This window comes from Tachysurus fulvidraco, chromosome 1 (genome assembly GCF_022655615.1).
Source record: "Tachysurus fulvidraco isolate hzauxx_2018 chromosome 1, HZAU_PFXX_2.0, whole genome shotgun sequence".
Taxonomy (NCBI): domain Eukaryota; kingdom Metazoa; phylum Chordata; class Actinopteri; order Siluriformes; family Bagridae; genus Tachysurus; species Tachysurus fulvidraco.
Window position 1 is genome coordinate 9079199 of NC_062518.1, and position 21963 is coordinate 9101161.

The 21963-nt window shown below is 36.6% G+C and overlaps 2 protein-coding genes across 8 annotated transcripts in view; both read left to right on the forward strand.

Moving 5' to 3' along the window:
- si:ch211-288d18.1 (USP6 N-terminal-like protein) overlaps positions 1–14254 on the forward strand; it is a 29594-nt gene extending 15340 nt beyond the window's left edge. For all 5 annotated transcript variants that reach the window (XM_047807389.1, XM_047807327.1, XM_027136900.2 and 2 more), the window contains 12 exons: positions 1478–1563; positions 2521–2560; positions 4075–4155; positions 4393–4500; positions 6049–6158; positions 8460–8508; positions 8779–8899; positions 9073–9167; positions 9298–9363; positions 10121–10220; positions 10365–10517; positions 11114–14254. In XM_047807389.1, the coding sequence (XP_047663345.1) occupies positions 1478–1563; positions 2521–2560; positions 4075–4155; positions 4393–4500; positions 6049–6158; positions 8460–8508; positions 8779–8899; positions 9073–9167; positions 9298–9363; positions 10121–10220; positions 10365–10517; positions 11114–11904 (1800 nt within the window). In that variant the 3' untranslated portion in view covers positions 11905–14254. The remainder of the gene's footprint in view (positions 1–1477; positions 1564–2520; positions 2561–4074; positions 4156–4392; positions 4501–6048; positions 6159–8459; positions 8509–8778; positions 8900–9072; positions 9168–9297; positions 9364–10120; positions 10221–10364; positions 10518–11113) is intronic.
- A 1846-nt stretch (positions 14255–16100) lies between these two features.
- Positions 16101–21963, forward strand: part of b4galnt4b (beta-1,4-N-acetyl-galactosaminyl transferase 4b) — a 95506-nt gene continuing 89643 nt past the window's right edge. The window contains exons 1-3 of one of the 3 annotated variants that reach the window (XM_027136881.2): positions 16101–16234; positions 16910–17053; positions 18462–18675. In XM_027136881.2, the coding sequence (XP_026992682.1) occupies positions 18537–18675 (139 nt within the window). In that variant the 5' untranslated portion in view covers positions 16101–16234; positions 16910–17053; positions 18462–18536. Of the gene's footprint in view, positions 16290–16502; positions 17054–18461; positions 18676–21963 lie in introns of those variants that run through there. The other 2 variants (XM_027136880.2, XM_047806713.1) reach the window with 2 other exon arrangements.

The following is a 21963-nucleotide window of genomic DNA, read 5'->3' on the forward strand; positions in this document are numbered from 1 at the left end:
GTAGTTCTGACATGATGAATCATTTTTTTTATTAATATTTCTGATTTCAGTATAAAGAAAAATGATTATAACAATTATTTTAGTCATTGTTGTTCTTTAATTAATGTTTTCGGTTTCTCCTTTTTAAGTGCTGTACTTGAGTCACTGCTGCCCAAACATGAGGATACAGTATGTCTCACCATGTGTACTGGTTTGATCCAGAAGAAAATTCCTATTTATTTTCTCCAATGACTTTCCAGTCAATTTTTCAGTAAATAGTCTAAAGCATCAAACCAAACCAAACTGCTGTGAGATGAGTCATGGCCTCATTATTACAAACCAAAAAGCCATTTGAAAAGGCAGTGGTACATGACAGTGTACTTACTGCCTTTTTACAAATGCATTGCCAATGATGCTATTGAATTGCTTCCCTTCCACTTTTACCTGCTTTCTTCCAACATTGTTATATTTGTTTGCCAGACATTTTAGAATATAATAGATCACATTATTTCTACATGCTATGCTGAGTCACATTCATAAGTGATCATTTCAGCAGAAGTGGTGGCTTAATCCCACAATACAGGATGCTGTAACTGTAATTCAAATGCAATATATTTCCATGGTTACAGTTTCCTGTCACCGATTGGTGAGTTTTAGGATGAAATTCTAGATAATTTAGTATTGAAATTAGACCTCAGCAATGAAAGGAGTTTTCTCCAAACAGAAAGCTACGGACTTCCAAATGGCACAACAGAAAACATTTCCCCTGTTAACATTTGTCCTTAGATCGCAAGTGCAAATCCCATCGATGACACTAATTGTTCAGGGTGTGATGCTGGAAGTGATGACATACTTTCTCCCTCTATCAAGCACCATGACATTAGTTAGTTCTGGACATATGGGAGCTCCTGCATGTTGAAGGAGTTGGATAATGTTTTTTTATGAACGTGTTTTATCACAACTTGGGCAGCAGTTTAAAAATATGTGCTTGTCTGGCTTTGTGTGCTTCAGAGGTAGCTGCCCAGTGATAGGGAGGGCTATCTGGTGGGGAGAAACTCACCAAGATAAAATTAGCGACAAAAACAAAAGCTGAATGAATTTGTCTCTCATAATGTTAATATGGGAATACATATAAACACTACGGGGCTATGCTAATGCTGTGTCCGTCTGATGCATGCGTTTATCCTGCTTTAACTCACCCAAGGCACCTCATGACAGGGTCAGTTATCACCTGACAAATAGCTTCTATCTTAAGCAGGTGTTCTGCTCTGAGGCTAAATGTACAGATTAAAAATTGAATCTTTATTTCTAGTCCCTCACACACCCACAGGCTTACATTACATTTTGTTGCTAGGGGTATGGTATGTTTGAGTATGGTATGAATTATATATATAATATGATTTTACTTGGCTGTGGTATTGTGTGATATAGCTAACACTGTCATCATTCCAGTTTCTTGACCTTTGACACCATTATGACTTATACATGTGTGTTTCAGGGCAGGGAGGAGGGTGTCGAGATCGACCCTTGGGAAGATGCAGACTACAGCATTTTCAAGGTCACGGATCGCTTTGGCTTCCTGCAGTAAGTCACCTAGTCAGCACTAAAAGACTTTTTATTAAAACTGCTCCCGGATGAGCTGTAGAATTTATCACGGAGCAATGTTATTACTCCCGCCCTAACACTGTTAAAACAATTTTGAGGCCATGTTAAATGTATTTTTTGTGGTTTGTGTTGCATTGACAAAAAAATAGTGTTCAAAGAGCAAAAAAATTAAAAGGAAAGTAAATTCGTTTATTTTAATTTTCTTTTTCTTCTTCTTTTTGTTCTTCTTATCTTTATTATTATTATTATTATTATTATTATTATTATTATTATTATTATTATTATTATTATTATTATTATTATTGTTATATTATAATTGTTGTACAGACCATTATTTTAATGCCAGTTTTGAGCATTATATATTTCTAGTAACAACCTTTAGGAGAAATATGAGAAAATGATGTGTAAGGATAAGGTGCATGCTAGAATAAGACAATAATCAATGATAGAATGGTGTGAAATAAAGTGAAGTTACTGTTACAGGAGTTGATTATTTCCCGATAACATCATGTTCTGAAAGGTTGTCTTCCTCAAGTGCTAAATAATTATTTTCTATCAGAAAAATTCACCCTATCAATATTTAAACATTTTTCTGTTAAAATAACATTTTTTTTTTGTTTTATTTTATTTTTAGGATATAGAATGTTCAGCAGGCAAGTCCCTGTGAATGAGCTGTTATTATGGAAATATTTCACGTATTATAATGCGTGCATAATTATAAATGTGTGATTTGAATTAGAGCTACTGATCAACCAGATTCAAGAGTACATCAGTGCTGTGGTCTAAGAAAAGATATAACGATATACATATAAGTAATTACTCTTAAACTGACTTCAGATTTAAGGAAAATAAGTAGAACTTGGTAGCATTATGGTGTAACACATTAATATGTATTACTTTAGACATTATTAGAAATTCATTTTATGTTTCTTTCAGTGAGGAAGAGCTTCCTTCTCCAACTCTTCTTGAAGAAAAGGTAAGAAAAAGACAAATGAAAACATCCTTAAAGAAAATGTAATGAACCACAAAACATCTCGAACCATCATGGTGTGCATGTGCAGCTGAGGCCAGGAGGTCAAACAATTGATGATATTTTGTGTGTGTGTGTGTGTGTGTGTGTGTGTGTGTGTGTGTGTGTATGTGTGTGTGTGTGTGTGTGTGTGTGTGTGTGTGTGTGTGTGTGTGTGTGTGTGTGTGTGTGTGTGTGTGTGTGTGTGTGAGTGTGTGAGTATGTGTGAGTGTGTGTGTGTGTGTGTGTGTGTGTGTGTGTGTGTGTGTGTGTGTGTGTGTGTGTGTGTGTGTGTGTGTGTGTGTGTGTGTGTGTGTGTGTGTGTGTCAGTAAGATGGCAGAAACAGATGCTTGGTTTGGAGTTATGCTACCATGTGATACATTCCATGCATAGCTGATCTTTTTCTCTGACTTTGATTATAAGATTTGAAGGATTAAAATAGGAATAAATTATAAAGGAGGATGAATTATTTAATATGGAATATAAATTATTAATACGACATTAAATATGTGGACCAGATGATCCTCTGTGGCTGCCCAGAATAATTACAATAATTAATAACATTTCTATTAAATTAAATCCCTGCTGGTGTATAATTTTGGACTGGTACTTTTAGTCCCTGATTTACAAAAAAGTGTGCATGAGATAAGACCCGTTAAAAAGTGTGCAGGTGAGTTTCCTCTTGTGGAATGAACATGTTATCAATGTTGCATGTTTGCTTGAATTAATATGCAATTTTGGGAGTGTACAGCTAAAACTCAGAAAAATAAGGATATAACCAATGCCAATATATTAATATAGCACATGCAATGTTAATATTAAGTAAAATAATAAATATTAAGACTGGGACATGGGATGTGGTAATCTATTGGTTAAGGTGCTGGACTACCGACAGGAAGGTTGTGAGTTTGATTCCAAAAAAAATTGATGTCCACCGGGCTGCCACTGCTGGGCCCCTGAGCAAGGCCCTTAACCATCAATTGCTCATATAAGAGAATCTGCTAAATGCTAGAAATGAAAATAAATGTAAAAAAAAGACTAAATGTCCTTACAGGAATAGCAATTTGCAGGTAACTAAATATTACTGCAGCAAAATTATATATTATATTTCATATTAGATATCCACCACATATTCACAATTTTGAATAACCCAATTTTTAAATAGAAATTGTTTGTATGTACTTTTTAAAAAACTTTTTGGACACGTTACTTGATCAGCATTAAACCGGACCTCCACGTTTTTTCTTGTTTAAAGTAAAACATGTCCACTTTACGCCCATTTATGCACAAACAATTCATTCCATAGCACATTCAGGATATCACTGCTGTAATGATTAATTGTGGTGAAAGTTTAAAATAAAATATGAACGATATGTTTTAATAAAAAATAAATTAATTAATTAAGATCATTTTTCTTTTCTTAGCTTTGATTTTTGAAGTTGATGTGTCTTATTTGCCCTCTGCATTCTTTCCTTCTCAGCAAAAGCAGCTAGAAGTTGAACGTGTGCAGAAATGGTTGAAGATGGTTCGGAAATGGGAGAAGTACAAAAACAGCGAGCGGGTGAGATCTAGCTCTATTTTCCGTTTACATCTGAGAGTAAAGGAAATGGGCAGTAAAAGAAATGGGCAATGAATTATTATTAATGAATCCTGCACTTGTGAAAGACTATGGACTTATCCAACTCTGTCAGTCTGTTGCACAAACTAAAGCACATTTTTATGAAGACAAGCCTTTATCTCCATGAGGGGTTTATGCGACTCTTCCATACACACTGGTACTTTGTTTTTTCTGCTGTAGATGATGAAGAGGGTGTACAAGGGGATTCCACTGCAGCTGCGAGGTCAAGCTTGGAGCCTTTTACTGGATGTGGAGAAAGTTAAAAAGGAGAATGAGGGGAAATATGAGGTAACCCCATAACCCCCCCCCCCACACACACACACACACATTTACATATGCAGTCTTTAGAGAAGCAGATGGGTTATTGTACACAATAGAGCAGCAGCAGCTGGCAGACTGACGCTGTCTAAGCTCCGGATTGAGAATTGCGTGTGTGCATTAAGAAGTGCTATAATAAACACCCCACTATTCAGACCTTAGGCGTTCCTGCTAACTCAAGTGCTACACACGTACAGTTGGCAGAATATCTGTGATCTGGTGGAGATTGCTGAAAACTAAATTGCATCACATTTATTCTAAATCCCCTCCATTGACTAAAATCAGTTTTCATTGTTTGATGTTGCCTCAAGCGTTAGCAAGTCCAGCACTATTGTCTGTCTGACGGTTGGTTTTAACGATAGTATTTCAGCCTAAAGTACTTATATACTTGCACTCATAAACAGCCTAAAAATTTGAATGGTATTCATGGACTATATAACATAGCTATTACATCACGAATGAAATTACCATATTGTCCAGAGAGGATTGCAGGAGATGGAACCTTAATAGCAGATAATAAATGCAAACAAAATTTCAATTTGAAATCAAATGTTGATTCTTACAGTTAGATTTGAAACTTTTACTATTTAAGATGAACTGTAATTATTAGAAATGAGCTCATGTTCAGCTTATGTATTAAACTGCGTACAATCAACGTTCAATCACAGCAAGCCTTAATATACTCATAATATATTCAACAAATTATATTAGATGACTATTTGCCCTTTTCTCAATTATATATACATTTGCTTCAAAACAATATTCTGGTTTAATACAAAGTGCTTGTCTTTACGGGCAATAGTAAGGACTGAACTTAAAACCCAACACAAGCACAGATAATTTAAAAAACTGAATAAGCCACCTAGAAATTTAGCACCTGTGTAAGACAGGTCTAAAAACAAAGGACTTTGCCAATGGAAATATTGTGATACCTTTTGAACTTATGTCAACAACTCTGAATATACCCCTAAAAACTGTAGTTGTTTGCTTAGACTATAATACAGTGATGTTTTGGGGAGCAATGCTGTTTCAGTAAGATTTGTGTATGATCTAAAAACAGACAGATGGTAAAACAGACACAGCAAAGCAAGATATGAAAGAAAGCATATTTCCAAGACTATAATAAAGCCAGAAACCTGCATCAGATGTAGCAATAATTTGGTAAATATACTGAATAAAGTACTAGCATTTAAAACATGGCTAATATGCAACAGTGGTCACAAAGCTATTTATGTTTAAAGCTTTATTATCTATGTTTGTTCACACAATTCACTTTTACACAAATGCTATGCATGAGCCATGTAATATCACATGTAAATATGCGACAAACCATTCGTGTAGACATCAAAGGTTATTCATGAAATACTTATTTTTTACTTTTAGACATTACCCCTGTGACACAGACGTTAACCCTTAGGCTATTGATCATTTTTCTGACATTGTAAAGAAGCAAATAAAATGCTACGAATAAAATGTTTTATTTTGTAATTAAAATAATGCATTCCTTGTTTTCCACAGAGAATGATAAAACAAGGAAAGATCTACTCCACAGAAATTAAACAGATTGATCTTGATGTGAACAGAACCTTCCGAAATCACATCATGTTTATGGATCGATTTGGAGTAAAGTGAGTTCCGCATGCATGAACATACTGCAGTGGGTCACAACCTGACAGGAAACATCACAGGAGTTCACAGGAATATGCAGGTTTTCAGATGCGGAAAAAAGATCTTAATGAGTCGTTTAAAGAAACACACTACACCCGTTTGTGGAGAGCACCTTTGTTTTTGTGGTGTACATGATTAATATTTATAGATGGATACTATATAGTTTACTTCTCCTTATATAAGTGGTTGAATTCCATGTCGTTTAGTGCAGATAGCCATTTGGGATGTAGCCTTTCTGTTTCTAACACCACTTGGATTCAGGTTAAATAGCTGTCATGTTTTGATCTCATGTACAGTAAAACCCAGACACATCGCAATTAAACTACAGGTGCGTTTGTTATTCCTTAGTGAAATGTAATGACAATAAAACAACTTTTCCGATAATTACCACCTGCCTCCAGATTCACTTAGTAGAGCATTTGCTCAGTCACATTTTCTCATCCACCCATATACTGTACACACTACACACTATCATCTGCTATCACACACATGCTTGGGAACCAACCTTCTTAAATGCATTTTTTTTAAATATACAGTAATCCAGAGCAGACTCTCTCTTAATGTAAAACGTTACTGTAGTTTTTATGTGTAGCAGGATAGCATTAACATATCCGTCCAATGAATGATGACTAAAGTACAGCTACAGATTTCTTTACGATTTTATGACTCATGGATTTTAATCAATTCTTTCTCTCTCTTTATCTCTCTCTCTCTCTCTCTCTCTCTCTCTCTCTCTCACACACACACACACACACACACACAAACACACACACACACTAACACACACTAACACACACGGATGACATCAAATAGCAGTGACTGGCTGAACAGCCTCTTGTTCCCAAAACAACACAGACATTCTTACAATATCGTTCATTTCTAATTAATTTAATCCGTTGTAACATTCACAGCAGGAAGCATTGCCACATCTCAGATCCAAGATCCCATGTTTGATCCTGAGCTCTGGTTACTATCTGTGTGAAATTTTGGCCTCTTGCAACGAATATATAAGTATCAACACTAATGCTTTCAGTTAAATGACTACCAAAAGACATTATGAAACACATTTAAATATCGTTTTCTCCATCATTGACTTCCATGCTGCTTCATCTGTAATGTAGCTCTCTGCTTCTTTGCTGAGCAAATAAAAAAAATCCGTCAACCTTAAACCAAAAATGGAAAGTGTAGGACATTAGCTATCACATGCACATTGCTGATTGGACATGACAGTTGACCCTCGCAAAGAAAAAGACTAGCCTTTTTATTCTAAATAATGCATTTACCTACTGAAAAGCTGACAGCATATCTACAGTATCTCATTAGAATATAAAGTATGGTATTGTATTTCTGAATTGTGGTTGCAGTTTTGGCTTATTAATTTGTTTGACTACTGTATTTTAACATATAACTGTTTTACTGTGTGCCAGGTAGCACATAAACAGTACATAGAGACCTTGTATCCTTAAATAAGAAATTGGGAGTGAGTGTGTGTGTGTGTGTGTGTGTGTGTGTGTGTGTGTGTGTGTGTGTGTGTGTGTGTGTGTGTGTGTGTGTGTGTGTGTGTGTGTGTATTAATAGATATCTTGTATAACAGGATTGGTTTACACCAAGCTATTCGGCTAGCTTCCTGTGTTCTGATATGCTGGCCTGCTTACCAGCTTAAAAGATTTCTGCACTTGTTAATGTGCATGTGTGTAATTATAAATTGTTTGGATTGAAGTTTTAGTTCGTTTTCTCTCTATATTCATGTTAGCTCTTATGCAATGTATTCTTGAGATTAGAAATTACACCTTTCCTAGAAAACAAGGCAGACTTTCTCCCTGCCTGGAAACACTTTTGTTTGTCACATCATTTTAGTTTTTCTCAATTTATTTATTTTTTTCACATTCATACTGCTTGTTTCCCAAGTGTACAAGAAACACATTGACGTCACCGGAGGCTTAATAGATTGCAGGCCTCTAGAGTTCAATGGAAAGTCTTGCACATGCAAACTGTCATTAATGCTCTAACGTATAAGGAAGGGTGCAGCTATGAGTTTAGCTAACAGGAAAGAATCACGCTCCACCTCAAGAATTTGGCTTTCTGAATTGCAGAGCACTTTTTAAACACAGGGCTATGTAATAGAATCTGTCATGGATTTGGAGTACAGCAGTGTGGGTTTTTTTAATGTACAAGGGGATTTCTGTGTTGTTAATGTCGACTGCATTGGCTTTGATACTGCTGAATGAACTGATTTGCTTGTGCTCACTATTTCTACACAGGCAGCAGTCACTGTTCCACATGCTCACTGCATACTCCGTATACAACACGGTGAGTGAACAGCCAAAAGTAACTGAGTTATTAAAGACAAGAAGTCCTGCATGTATGTTCAGTATATGTTTTTGTATGAAATAGAGGCAGAGAGCAGTGAGAGCAAGAGTGTAGTCATGCTCAGTCATAATAAAAATGATATTACAGAATATGACAGCATATAGATTTTACTCTCTCTCTCTCTCTCTTTCTCTCTCTCTCTCTCTCTCTCTCTCTCTCTCTCTCTCTCTCTCTCTTTCTTTCTCTCTGTGCATGTGTGTGTCTCTGCAGGAGGTGAGCTACTGCCAAGGAATGAGTCAGATAGCTGCCATTCTGCTGATGTACATGAATGAGGAAGATGCATTTTGGGCCATGTCACAGCTCTTGACCAATCAGCAACACGCCATGCACGGTAAGCTCTTCTCATTGCTCAGATGTTTTAATACCAAACGCTATATCGAGTTCAGTAGCCAGGGTTTTTGCAGTAGGTTTTGTGGCTCAGAATGCTGATTTCCCGGTAATATCCAATAAGTATTTTTCTGTTGATTTGGAGATTCAGTTTTGATCAAGATTTTTCCCCAATAGGTTTCTTTATCCCAGGATTTCCCAAACTGCAGAGGTTCCAGAATCACCATGATCAGATTCTGTCCAAACTTCTTCCTAAACTGAAGAAGCATCTGGTAAAATATAGATTTTCACTACAATAACACTGTAAAGGACATTAGAAACTATTAATTCATTACTAGAATTACTGTATATCTCATATTTCTGTGGTCTCTCTTCTGTCTCTTTTCATTTCTTCCTCATCAGGACAAGGAGCAGATGTCCAGCGGCATTTACAGTACTAAATGGTTCCTGCAGTGTTTTATTGACCGGGTGAGTGTGCACCACATGCAGCTCCTGCCCTACTCCCTCTCATCTACCCCCACCGCCCACCCGACCCCACCCCCACACCCACACACGGGCATTCATTCATGTTACAACAAACACAGGACATATGTTACAACTTGAACATGTGTTAGAGCAAAAGACTTCTATTTATGTCTATTAGATAAGAAGAATCTTAAACAGCTGACGTTGCTTTGTGGAGCTTTGAGTTTTCTCACTGTATACGTGTGGCTTTCCAGTCGGGTTGTCGGGTTTCCTTTCACTTTAAAAAAAAAACATGCAGCTGTGCAAACGGTCAATGCTAAATTGCACTTAAGTGACTGATAGCGAAAGTGATTGAAGATGGACATCTTAATGTACTTAATAACACCAAGATTAACATTAACTAGCCTGTTAGTTAATGTTAACTAATTAACATTAATTAAATTAACTAGCATGTTAGTGAAATTTTAATCATTGGAATAGCTGTTGCTGTAGAGGTAACATTAGCTAATACTATGCTTGATGATTCGATTAAATCACAATGCATGTTTTCTGAAAGCATGTGTAGCTGTGCAATTTTTTCTCATTTAGTCTATGAGCTAAAATGATTACTTGTCAAGATACAGACCACTATATAATGCGGTGCTTCTCACCAACTCAGCAGCTTCTTCTATCCAAGGTACTTAAAATCAGCAACCAATATCTGGACAGAGGTTTTGTACAGACTGTGCAAATTTAAACCTGAATTAATTCCTCCTCTCAGACACCATTCACCCTGACCTTACGCCTGTGGGACATCTTTATTCTTGAGGGTGAGAAGATCCTCACAGCCATGGCCTACACCATCCTTAAACTGCACAAAAGTAAGCTAAAATTTCTTCTTTCGTTCGGTGTGAACATCATTCCAGTATTCTTTGGGAACAGTAAAGTTGTAAATCAATTGAAAAGGTGCAGTAAAATTGTACAGCATCAGTCTCTTGGTGTGAATTGAAGCTTCATCATTACAGAGCGTTTGTTGAAGATGTCTCTGGAGGAATTGAGAGAGTTTCTACAAGAGAAGATTGCCCAATCCTTCGAGCTCAGCGATGATATAGTCATTGAGCAGCTTCAGGTCTCCATGACAGAGCTGCGCAAAATGAAGCTGGACCTTCCTTCTCCAGGTTATATTCTATTTTCTGTATATTTGTAGTACATTATGTTATAAGAGTTTCATAATAAACAAAACAGGATTCAGGATTGTGTTGAGTTAAGCATGTATAGTCAGGGTTTGTGTACAGTATATCTGTATTCAGACCTCAGATGTGATATCAGACTTAAGTGCTATTCAGCAGCTGACAGGACTTGTGCACAATTGTGAATTGTTTAGTTTGCCTAAAACAGAAGGCCAGTAGTTACGTATGATTAGAATGTGCATTAACTGAACAAAACACATTTTATTAATTCAGCAACTTGATATACCAAAAAAGTGTATGTACAATAACACATAAATTCTCAAATTTTGCATTTCATGGCTACAAAATAATATGATGTATATGAACAAGGGCTTTTTTATTATTATTTGCTGACTGATGAGTATAAAAGCCATATTGTTAAATTAAACCAAATTTGCAGTAATTAATGTGAGCAAACAAAAGCAATATATTGGAAATTTTGGACTTTTGGAAGTCACATATTTTGAACATGGTCCATAGTGGATGAATGACCTTCTAATACTTCAGTCCTATTGTATAAGTATCTGTGTTTATTCCATTTCCAGCTAAGCCTGATGAGTTGCCACGGAATCCACTTGGTGTGGAGCTGCCTGTCCTGCTGCCCCATAGGCGACTCCAAAACCCGGCCTTGGATCAGGAAACACCAGACAAGAGCCAGTTAGCCAAACAAACTCCAGCTCTAATCCAAATCTCACTCCAGGAATCAATTGTTCCTGATCGGGGCTCCCCAGAAGATAAGTGGCCCTTTCAGGACAGGGAAATAGACGGCATTTCTCCATTTCCCTCCCCTGACCCGGTGCTGGTCCATACTGAGATAGTTTTTGGCCCAGACGGAGTGATGGAAACCCAGGAAGAGCAGCCACCACCATATGAACCCCCTAAAATTAAGGAAGCGAATAACTCTTCACTTCCTTCCCACCTGGCTATGAATATGTGTGGTACTTCAACAGAATCAGCACATTTATATGCACCTCAGGACATTTCACAAGACACTTTGCAGGCTACATTGGAGGATGATTTATTTGTAATGCTCCCAAGCAAGTGCCAGTTAACATTATCTACAGCCTCAATGAAGGATCCCCAATATGAAAACCTCCCAAAAACAGAAATGGTGGAAACAAGAGAAGAGAAAAAATTTGTGTCAGTGAAGTCTGTGGTTTTAACTCAGAATTCTGCTTTTATTGAACTTCCCAACACAGACTCTGAACAACAGTCATCTTCCCCACACAGAGGGGTTTCATTAACCACCACTGGAAGGAAACTGATGACTGTTCACTCAGACCCACTGTTTCAGCACCATGATCTTCCCACTCTGCCAAAATCAGAGACTTTTTAAGCCAGCTGTTTGTAAGGCATTTACAATTTTAAGAAACATTGCCTTTGTTCCACTTCATTTTGCAATATCATTCTTCCTAACAAACGTTTCTCAAAGGGATGTCACATTTCACAAACAAAATGAAAAAATACACTGCTGCATTGCATGGGCAAATAACATTTTATTGTACTGTGACTGGGTAGAGATGCCTCTTAAAATCACACAAAGTTCAGTTTTTATATACCAGTTATTAATTGGTTTACAATGGTTTATTAGATCTTAACAAAAAAAGGTAAATCTTTAACAGGTTATTCAAATGTTGCTTAAACCAAGAAAATAATTTAAATAAAGAGAGCTGGCTTACTGTTATACATGAGCCACAAATATCATCTTTAGCCTTGTAATATTTCCTTTCATTGTTTGTTAATTTATTTATTTTTTGCCTGCATTATTTTAGTATGTGTTCTATTGTTCTATAAATTAGTGAATTAAAGATTTTTGGCCAAAAAAAAAATTATTTAACAGAAATATGAAACCAACAGAAACGGAGAAGTGCTTTATTATTATTATTATTATTATTATTATTATTATTATTATTATTATTATTATTATTATTATTATTATTATTGATAATAATTATTGATAAACAACCTTTTTATTACTTTTCATGAATTGTAATGAATTTATCTTCATGCTTTCAAGCATTAAACAAACAAACTTAATTACATTACATTAGAAAACTGGGCTTACAATAAATACAAATAAATAAATGTTTGTTAATATGTGAGACATACAATATAATCTAGACCACATTTCTTTAAAAAAAAAATCTGTTGTGTTTTGGCTTTTATGTTTTCAGTTACATCTATAACTTAAAAGGTCAGAAAATGTATTTTGATATTTTTAATAAATTTGCTTTATAATGAACGCTGTACTAGCCAGGTTAAGGGAAGAATTAGCCAACATTTTATGCCAGAAGGATTTTCTGTGTTAATGTACTGTAAGTGAACATTTTGTAAATGAAAGTAACACATTTTTTGAAGTATTGCATTTTAATGCTTTTAGCCTTTAGTGTCTATAGGCTTTTAGACATTTGTATAGTATAAATTATATTAATACAGGTACTGTGTTAATTCACAATTGTAACCTTTTATTTTCAAAATTGTTTTCATTTATATTTAATATTGGTTTTGTCTTATCGGTGTTCTTCTTTTTGTGCAGCTTTGCAGAACGCTTTAGGTCTCAGGATGAATGTTTTACTTTTATTACTTTGTGTGTTTTAGTATGCAGCTACATTCATTTGTGGCATAATGCGAGTTTTTCTTGCCAAGTATAACTTTTTGTAGGCAGCTTCATCCTAGTACTCTGAGGGGACTTTAGTGCTTTTGCACTAAAAATGTACCATTATTTAGACTATTTTTTGTGTATTCTTAAAAGGCATTTAAAATCTGCAGGTGTGTGTGTGTGTGTGTGTGTGTGTGTGTGTGTGTGTGTGTGTGTGTGTGTGTGTGTGTGTGTGTGTGTGTGTGTGTGTGTGTGTGTGTGTGTGTGTGTGTGTGTGTGTGTGCAGTTCTCAATATGATAGCAATACACAGTATAAAACTTCCTATAATTGATGTATTATGTAAATAATTATTAAGATTGTCTTACTAAAATGGGAGTATAGGAATAGATCCCTAAGCAAGTCATTGTTTTCAAACTGTTTATCAGTTGTTTCAAATCTAGAAATTCTTTGATGCTAGTTTTGCAGATTCACACCAATAACACATCCTTTAATGCCACATGCTTTAATGCCACATACTTTAATGCCACATGCTCTGCTGATTCATGTGTTTTTATTTTGTACCTCTGCTCATCTTGAGACATTAGTGTTATATTGCATTTTTATAATAATCTGTACAATCAGTATAATATTCAGAATTACCATATTTCACACTACATGATTTCAGTAGAGATTTTTCACTGTAATATTGTAGTATTTGTCCACAACCTCACTGAGCATCGCTGGTGTATTCCTGCTGCACAGATTCACTGTATGTTCAGCTCAGTAACTCAATATGCACTGAAGTCCAGGTCAAAATATTAGCTCAAAATATTAGCAAATGATTGTCAGTTGTATAACATCTCTTTCTTTTCTTTTCTTTTCTTTTCTTTTCTTTTCTTTTCTTTTCTTTTCTTTTCTCAGAGTGCTCTCATTTTTTTTCTTCTCATGCATGTTTTGGAAATAACTGTATTTTACTGTACATTCCTTTGTAAGGAGTTTTGAGAGCTCCAACCAGAAAGCTTTGGTTTTATTTACTCTGTATATTGTAATGATATTCAATTTTCAAGGTGCTTTCAGTGGCAGAAATAGACATTTTCTTCACATTGATTGTGTTGATTTTTTTTTCTGCATTTTTAATAACATGAATTTCTGCTGATCTATTTATTCACCTGTCTGTCTGTCTGTCTGTCTGTCTGTCTGTCTGTCTGTTTGTCTGTCTGTCTGTCTGTCTGTCTGTATGTATGTTTGTCTGTCTGTCTGTCTGTCTGTCTGTCTGTCTGACTGTTATCTATATAGAGAGATTTGCTAGTTACTGTATGTGTCTGTCTATCTGTCTGTGTCTGTCTATTTGTTTATTTATCTGTCAACATATCTCTCTGTCTATCTTTTTGGCCATCCATCATTTTATCGGTCATCCGTTTGCATTTTTAAAGTACAAAGAACAAATGAATGCACCAATAGAATAACAGGTAAATATTTATGTAAAAGTGACTATTCACTATAAAAAGAACATTTAGCATTTAGCCTAGACACACTTCTGATAATGTACTTGTGGAAACAGGGAAGACATATAGACCAATATGAATCGGAGTAGACATGCAGTATATTCAATAACCAGTAGATGATGCCAATGTACAGATTCTGATCTGTGCACACTACAGCAAAAATTAAATAACAAAACAATGCAGCAGATTTATTTATGAATTGATCTAGCATAAAGCAGATCCATACATACATTAAAAGATATTACAACACATCCTATGACACATATACAGATACTATAACACATTTTGCATGAATTATTCATTCTGCTGTTTTAGGCTGTGCACTTCAAAAGTAATAGCTCTCCTCCTGAGGTGGCTGATGCAGGTGCGCCAGCAATTGAGTCAATTTCTCAAGCTAGCAAACAGAGCTGTAGACCTGAACCTGTCTCTAGTCCCCTGAGGACATTGACAGTTCATGGTGACATGAGTGTTTGTGTGATTTATTCCAGTTTTTGCCAGATGCTAAAAGTCATGCATCACTGTAAAAAAAAAGCAATGAGAGGCGGAGAGGCATTCTCATCCATCTTAACTGAGAGTACCCGTGTCTCTGCACAACACACTGAGCTGAAATGTTTTGATCTAAATTGTCTGGTCAGTATACACTATATAACAACAGACATCCAAGTCTAACTCCACTGGTAAAGCTACACACCTCAGACTGTCATTCCAGTACACATCAGGTAGATATCTCTACTGACTAGACATAAAGGCAGAGCAGATCTGTGACCAGACCCGATAGACTGTAAAGAGTTTTGACCTGCTTCTCAATGTGTTCTTTATTGTTCTATTCGAAACAAAGCTATTTCACAAACTTCTTTTGTTGTTAGTTGCATATAAAGAAGAAAATGAAAAAAAAAAACCTGGAATAAATGAATGTTCAAGGAATGAACTAATTGCAGAGAGATGATAAAGCTGCATTGTTACTCTATCCTTAATAAACTGAAGTCTGTGTGTTAATATTCAATTATGTGCAGAGGTCTGCACTCCCTGTGACAGAATGCCTTTACATTCAGAATGCTTTTAAGACCTAAACAGAATAAAGTACACGCACACACACACCCCCACACACACACCATACACCACACACACACACACACACACACACACACACAGACACCACACACACATACACCACACACACACCACACAAAAGTTTGTATCCACCTGTGGTTTTTGGGAGACATATGGAAAATGTACTACAATTTTAGGAATATCTGATGAGGAGGAGGAGGAAGAGAACGATGATGATAATGATTAAAGGTAAACTTTTGCCCTCAGCTGTAACATGGAGGCAAAGAAAGGGTAAAGGAAGAGTAGGTGTGTGTGTGTGTGTGTGTGTGTGTGTGTGTGTGTGTGTGTGTGTGTGTGTGTGTGTGTGTGTGTTTGTACGTGTGTGTGCGCGCACCGCCGCTCGTGTGTCTGTGTGTGTGGAGCTGTAGGTGGCGCGCACAAAAGCAGCGCGAGCGCTTCAGAGTGCACGCGAGGATGCTGCTTCATTTCTCCATCACCGCGCGCGCGCGCACAGGCTTTTACGTGGATTACGGTGGGATTTTGCGCTACGTGTGTTTTGGAGATTAAAGAGAACAAAGGGCGGTTCGGTACGGAGTGTGTGTGTGTGTGTGTGTGTGTGTGTGTGTGTGTGTGTGTGTGTGTGTGAGAGAGAGAGAGAGAGAGAGAGAGAGAGAGAGAGAGAGAGAGAGAGAGAGAGAGAGAGAGAGAGAGAGTGTGTGTCTGTGTGTCTGTGTGTGAGAGAGAGAGTGTGTGTGTGTGTGTGAGAGAGAAAGAGAGAGTGTGTGCGTCAGAGAGAGAGAGTGTGTGTGAGAGAGTGTGTGTGTGTGCGTGAGAGAGAGACAGAGAGAGAGATAGAGAGTGTGTGTGTAATAGAGAGAGAGAGAGAAGTGAGAGAGAGAGAGAGAGGTTCGTGCGCACGGGACACCACGAACTGAGAGAGTTCCGGGTTCCGTTAGCACGAGACCTGATCGGATCCGTGATAGGATGTCATGAGGGAAATTCGGTTCAGAAGTTAATGCACGTTCATGCATTTCCAATCGAGCAAGAGAGAGAATCGGGATTAGGACAAAAAGCAATTGAACAGATTGAATTGCCTTTTTTTATCTGTTAGGACTTGATTTTCAGAGCTGAACTTTCCACACTGACCAATGCAAAGTTTGCAGCGTCCTGATCCCCTGTCACATTACTCACAATCTGCATTTCACAGCACCAGAACCTGAAGAACATCGAAAGATACAGCAGATGACTTTGCTTTCATCTCCATCAACAATCCTCTAGCACACATCAGCACCTTCAACACTGAATCTGTCTCGTGCAACATGAACACATCACCCCAAGACATCCATCAATGGTAAGTCTTTATTGTGGAAATGAACTTAATGTGATGTGAAGTGTATCTGGATGCAATACTGCTTTCTCTCCAGGGATTATGTGTACGAGTTCTCTGTGGGATAAGATGTGAGGAAATATAATGAAAGTGATGCATATTGTAATGAGAGAAAGGGAATTGGGATCATTCTCATTAGATGCCTCTCAGAAAATTGTTAGTCTACATCACATCGGTACTGTGATTACATTAGATATGCAGTACAAACACATGCTGATTTTTGCAGTTTTATTTTCTACACAACAACATTTATACTGTGTGAAAATGTTTCGACGTCCGTTACTAAACGTACACCTGCAGTGCAACATTAACACCTGTAGTGTTCAATTAACCTTACAATGTCCATTTAACACCTAGGGTGTTGAAGCATGCTTTAAAATACTAGCAAATAAATACAATATTAACAAATATAGCAGGAGTTTCCAGCCATCAGCTGAACCTAAATTATTTGCCTAAAGTACACCTGGAGATGCTAATCATGTTAAGGTGTAGTGATTTATTTTTGCTCATTTACCAGTTTTGAAGCTATTTTAAAAATCTCTTTACCCATGCCTTGTTTGTTTTATTGCCAGGTGTTCATATCTACTTCCAACATGTTACACACTTGGGAAAGGGTTTGGCCTTGTCACTGACCATAAACATACATCCATATTTTGGCTAGTGCAGTACTGTATATTTCACTCTCATGTGCTTAGCATGAACCATGAGGAATTGAGTCTAAACTTTAACCTTTTTTTTACTTATGAGGTTAAAATAAAATGCTACAGTATCAATGGTTTGAAATAATGCTGGCTTTCCATTGTTAAAGTCTATGTTGGAAAATGTAATTCAATTTAATTGTATTTCTCTCGCACTGTTTTGTGTTTAACAATGTGCATTTTCACATCGTCTTCTAGCAGCTTCACAGAAATAAAATGTGAAAATGTAACTTGACGTCAACTTGTCTTTGACTTTCCATTGAAATCTTAGGAATCCTTGCAAAGCCACCGTAATCTCCTAGACTTTTTCAAACCCTGTATAGTATTACGTTTTTTCCCTGTGAAAGCTTGCGTTATATTCAAGAATTATTCTTCTATTATTGAATTACTAACTAATTAACACATATATATATATAGAATTCTCTTCCAATGTTGAATACATATTGGGTGCTAAAAGAACTATTACTTAATTGTATGACCATTAATTATACCGAATACCTCCCACATGCTGAACAAGCTCATAGGTTTTAACTGACAACACTAGTGTTAATTTAACACCTGAAACACTGAATTAATTCTTGCAGTGTTAAATTACTGCTTTCGGTGTTACAGACTGTTTGACAAATACAGATTGTAAGTGTGAGTCTACATTATATGTCCTCAAACATTTCCAGTACCAGAGCAGTGAAAAGCAGCCTTCAGTCTCCTCCTGAATTCTTCCCTGAGCGTGATATGCTGTTGTGAGGAGGATGCGCTTCCCTCTGAAGAAAATACGCAAGCAGTTCAAGCTCCTCCTGCTCCTTGTGCTTCTCACGTTCGCCATTGGCTTCACCTACCTGCATGTCATCCAGGGCAGGGCTATCAAACTGCACTCCAGCTATGGCAAAGGTAAGACCCAATTGAGTCAAATTACTTTCAAACTCAAGTAGCTATAAAAAAAAAAAATGTAACACTGAGGCCAATTTTATTCCCTCATCCTGATTTCTTAGAATTATTTAATAAAGCCATTGAAAAACCCAGTTTCATGATAAGTTGTTTGTAAGAAACTTTATCACCAACCAATGTGACATTACTTGCAAGCCTGGTATTGATCTAGAGAGCAGGTTAATGAGGATGACGGCATTGAACATCAGAGCTGCCCAAAGTAATCTAAATGAAAATGCAGTTTAATTACTATTCTTGTCTGAGTTAAGCACTTTTAAATATCTGTAAGCCCAATTTGTCCTCTGGAATTTTGTATCTTTGAAAATAGAGATAAGACTGAAAGACCAGAATCCTGAACTGAAATAAAATTATTCAAACCTCATTAACATATTATGAGTGTGTTCTCATTGCTACTTAGATTCTGCCATTATTTTGCAAAATATAGGTATCAATTTGTACATATAATTAATTATATTTGGAACAAACTCACGCTCATACATTTGATGTATGTATCCCGTCAGCGAATCAATCGGCATGAGTATAATGTATAAAATCATGCAGATGCTTTTGAAGATCATTAGTTAATGTACATAAAGCATCATTATGAGCAGAAAGATCTTTCAGAGCAACAAGGTTGTTGGTTCCAGATGGTCTGGTTTGAGTAGTTCACAAACTGCTGATCTTTTATTTTTCAGACACAATAGGCTCTAGAGTTTATACAGAATGGTGTGGAAAACAAAAAATATATACTGTATATCCATTGTGCAACAGTTCTTTGGATGGAAATGAGAAGCATGGAGGTCAATAAAGGATGACTAGTTTTACCTGACAGGGAGGCTACAGATAGCTCAGTATCTTTACACAAAAGCAACTCCTAACACACAATACGTTGTGAATCTTGAGGATGATGGTCTACAGAAGCAGGGGTCTACTTCTGTTAACTAGCAACAGGAATCTGAGGCTGTAATTGGCACAAGGTCATCAACACTGATTTTGACTGGTGTGATGAATTTTGTTTTCTACTGCAACATGCAGGTGGTGGTGTCAGAGTTTGGCATTGACAGCAGAAATTCATGGACTTGACCTGCCTTATGTCAACACGTCAGACTGCTGATGGTGTAATGTTTTCTTGACACGCCAATTGGGCATCGTTTGAATGCAACAGCCTTTCTGAGTATTATTTCTGACCATATGAATCCCTTCATGGCTATTTCTGTCCCCTAATGGCTTCTTCCTGCATGTGACAAAGCACAAGCTGGTGTTACTTCCATGAACATGATAAGTTCAGTGTAATTCAAAAGCCTCCCCAGTGACTGGATCCAATAGAGCACCTTTGGAAGGTTGGAGAGTCACAGCATGAGTTGCAGCTAACAGATCTCCAGCAATTACAGTATGTGATACAATCTTGTCCACATGGATCAGAATCTGAAAGGAATGTTTCTAACACCATGTTGAATCTGTGATGAATTGAGGCTGTTCTTAGAGCAAGGAGGTCCTACCCAGTATCAATATTATGTTTCTACACAGCTAATAGTTTACCTAGACTTTGTTTTCTTGTCACAATAAAGTGAATACTTATTTCTATCACAAAGATAACTCAAAGATACCCGACAATGTTTTACCCGCAACACCAAAAAAAAGAAAAGAAAGTGGTTAAATTGAAAGGTTCATTAGGAAAACAAAAAAAACCTTCAGCAGTAAAGAAACTGTTCTGGCAAGAGCAGATGTCAATGTCAGCAATGTTCACTGTGAACCAAAGTATTATTACAGCAGATGTCTTTTAGAACATTGCGGCTACATTATAGTTATGATGCTATAGCCTGACCTTTTCGAGAAGCTGTCAAATTTAAACTCAATGTTCTGATTATTTTTTCTTTAAGGTGATTTTATAAATTGCCATTTTTTTAACATGCGCTGCCATAAAAAAATCTCAAATCAGACTACTGTATGGTGTGTTTTGCAACTGTATTTAATCTATAAATGTACACCAGCTACAGGAGAACCCAGCTACAATGCACATGAACCACTGATCATTAAATGTTCTTGCTCTTGGCTTTATTGCTGAAAATGCGGAGGTTTGATCATGGGTGCCTTTCAATGAAAAGCAGAGAAAAGCCTCTTGTATTTTTGTTGAAAATGAAGGATTATCCATCTGTGCCAGCGAAACCATGCCGATACCACACATAGAGTATTGTCCTTATATGGAACAACTGCAGTATAAACTGCTTGAATTATCAGGCATTTTCTAATATGCTTCATCAGATAAGCAAAATTTGATAATTTGAAAATGTAGGCTATATTTAGCATTATCTTCAATCCCTGTGACATTTGCTTTTGCATGTGAGAATGACGAGAAGGACTAAAGAATAGACCTCTTACAATTCTGCAACAAACCTCCAAGCTTTTCTGTCCTGTTCTCCCTGATTGTTATTTCAATGTGTAGTTTGGTAAAGTTGACAGGACGAGCCAGAAAGAACGAGGACTCTTTTAACCCGTAGGTTAATGGAATTTAGGTCAGCGCACATAATACAGCTTGTTCACCACCCTGGCTAATGCTCATGCAAATGAGAAGTTTGGACGCCAGCCACCGTTATCTCAAGAGAGACACGTTACGAGTGATAAGAGAATAAGACTGTACTGCATGTCCTCAATTAGTGCATGGAGGCATGCTGAATCCCACTGGACAAACACAAGAGAGTCACAGAAGAAGGCAACCAAGAGGTTGATTACAGTTCAGTATGAGTTATATATTAAAATAATATGAGAAGTGAAATATGAATATCTGTGAAAATAACCTTTTTCCATGCTCCAAAACCGCCGGCTCCAAAAAACATATGCATTCAGCTCTTTTTATTTAATTTACCATGACAATTCTGGTTTAGCTCAGAGACTGATAACAATATGTATGGTAATTTCACATATTCAAGTAACATCAGTGCTGCATTATTGTTTGAAAGCCGTAGGTGTATTCTCAAGCATCATTTTTCAAACATGAAATACAAATCCTTGTCTTAATACAGTTTGTTACTACATATTACAGATAAATCAGTGGAGAAAAATATAGTTTAGTAAGCTTCAAAAGGAGAAATGAAGTGTTTTATTCCTCTTAGACCACAGCTATTTGCCAATGATTAAAATGTCGTATTAATTATAGAATATCATACTCTCTAATTGTTTATACAGTAGTAACATGTAATGTATTGAATTATCTCCAAAACAAGTTAGTTCCTGTTATCACTTATAACAAAGTAG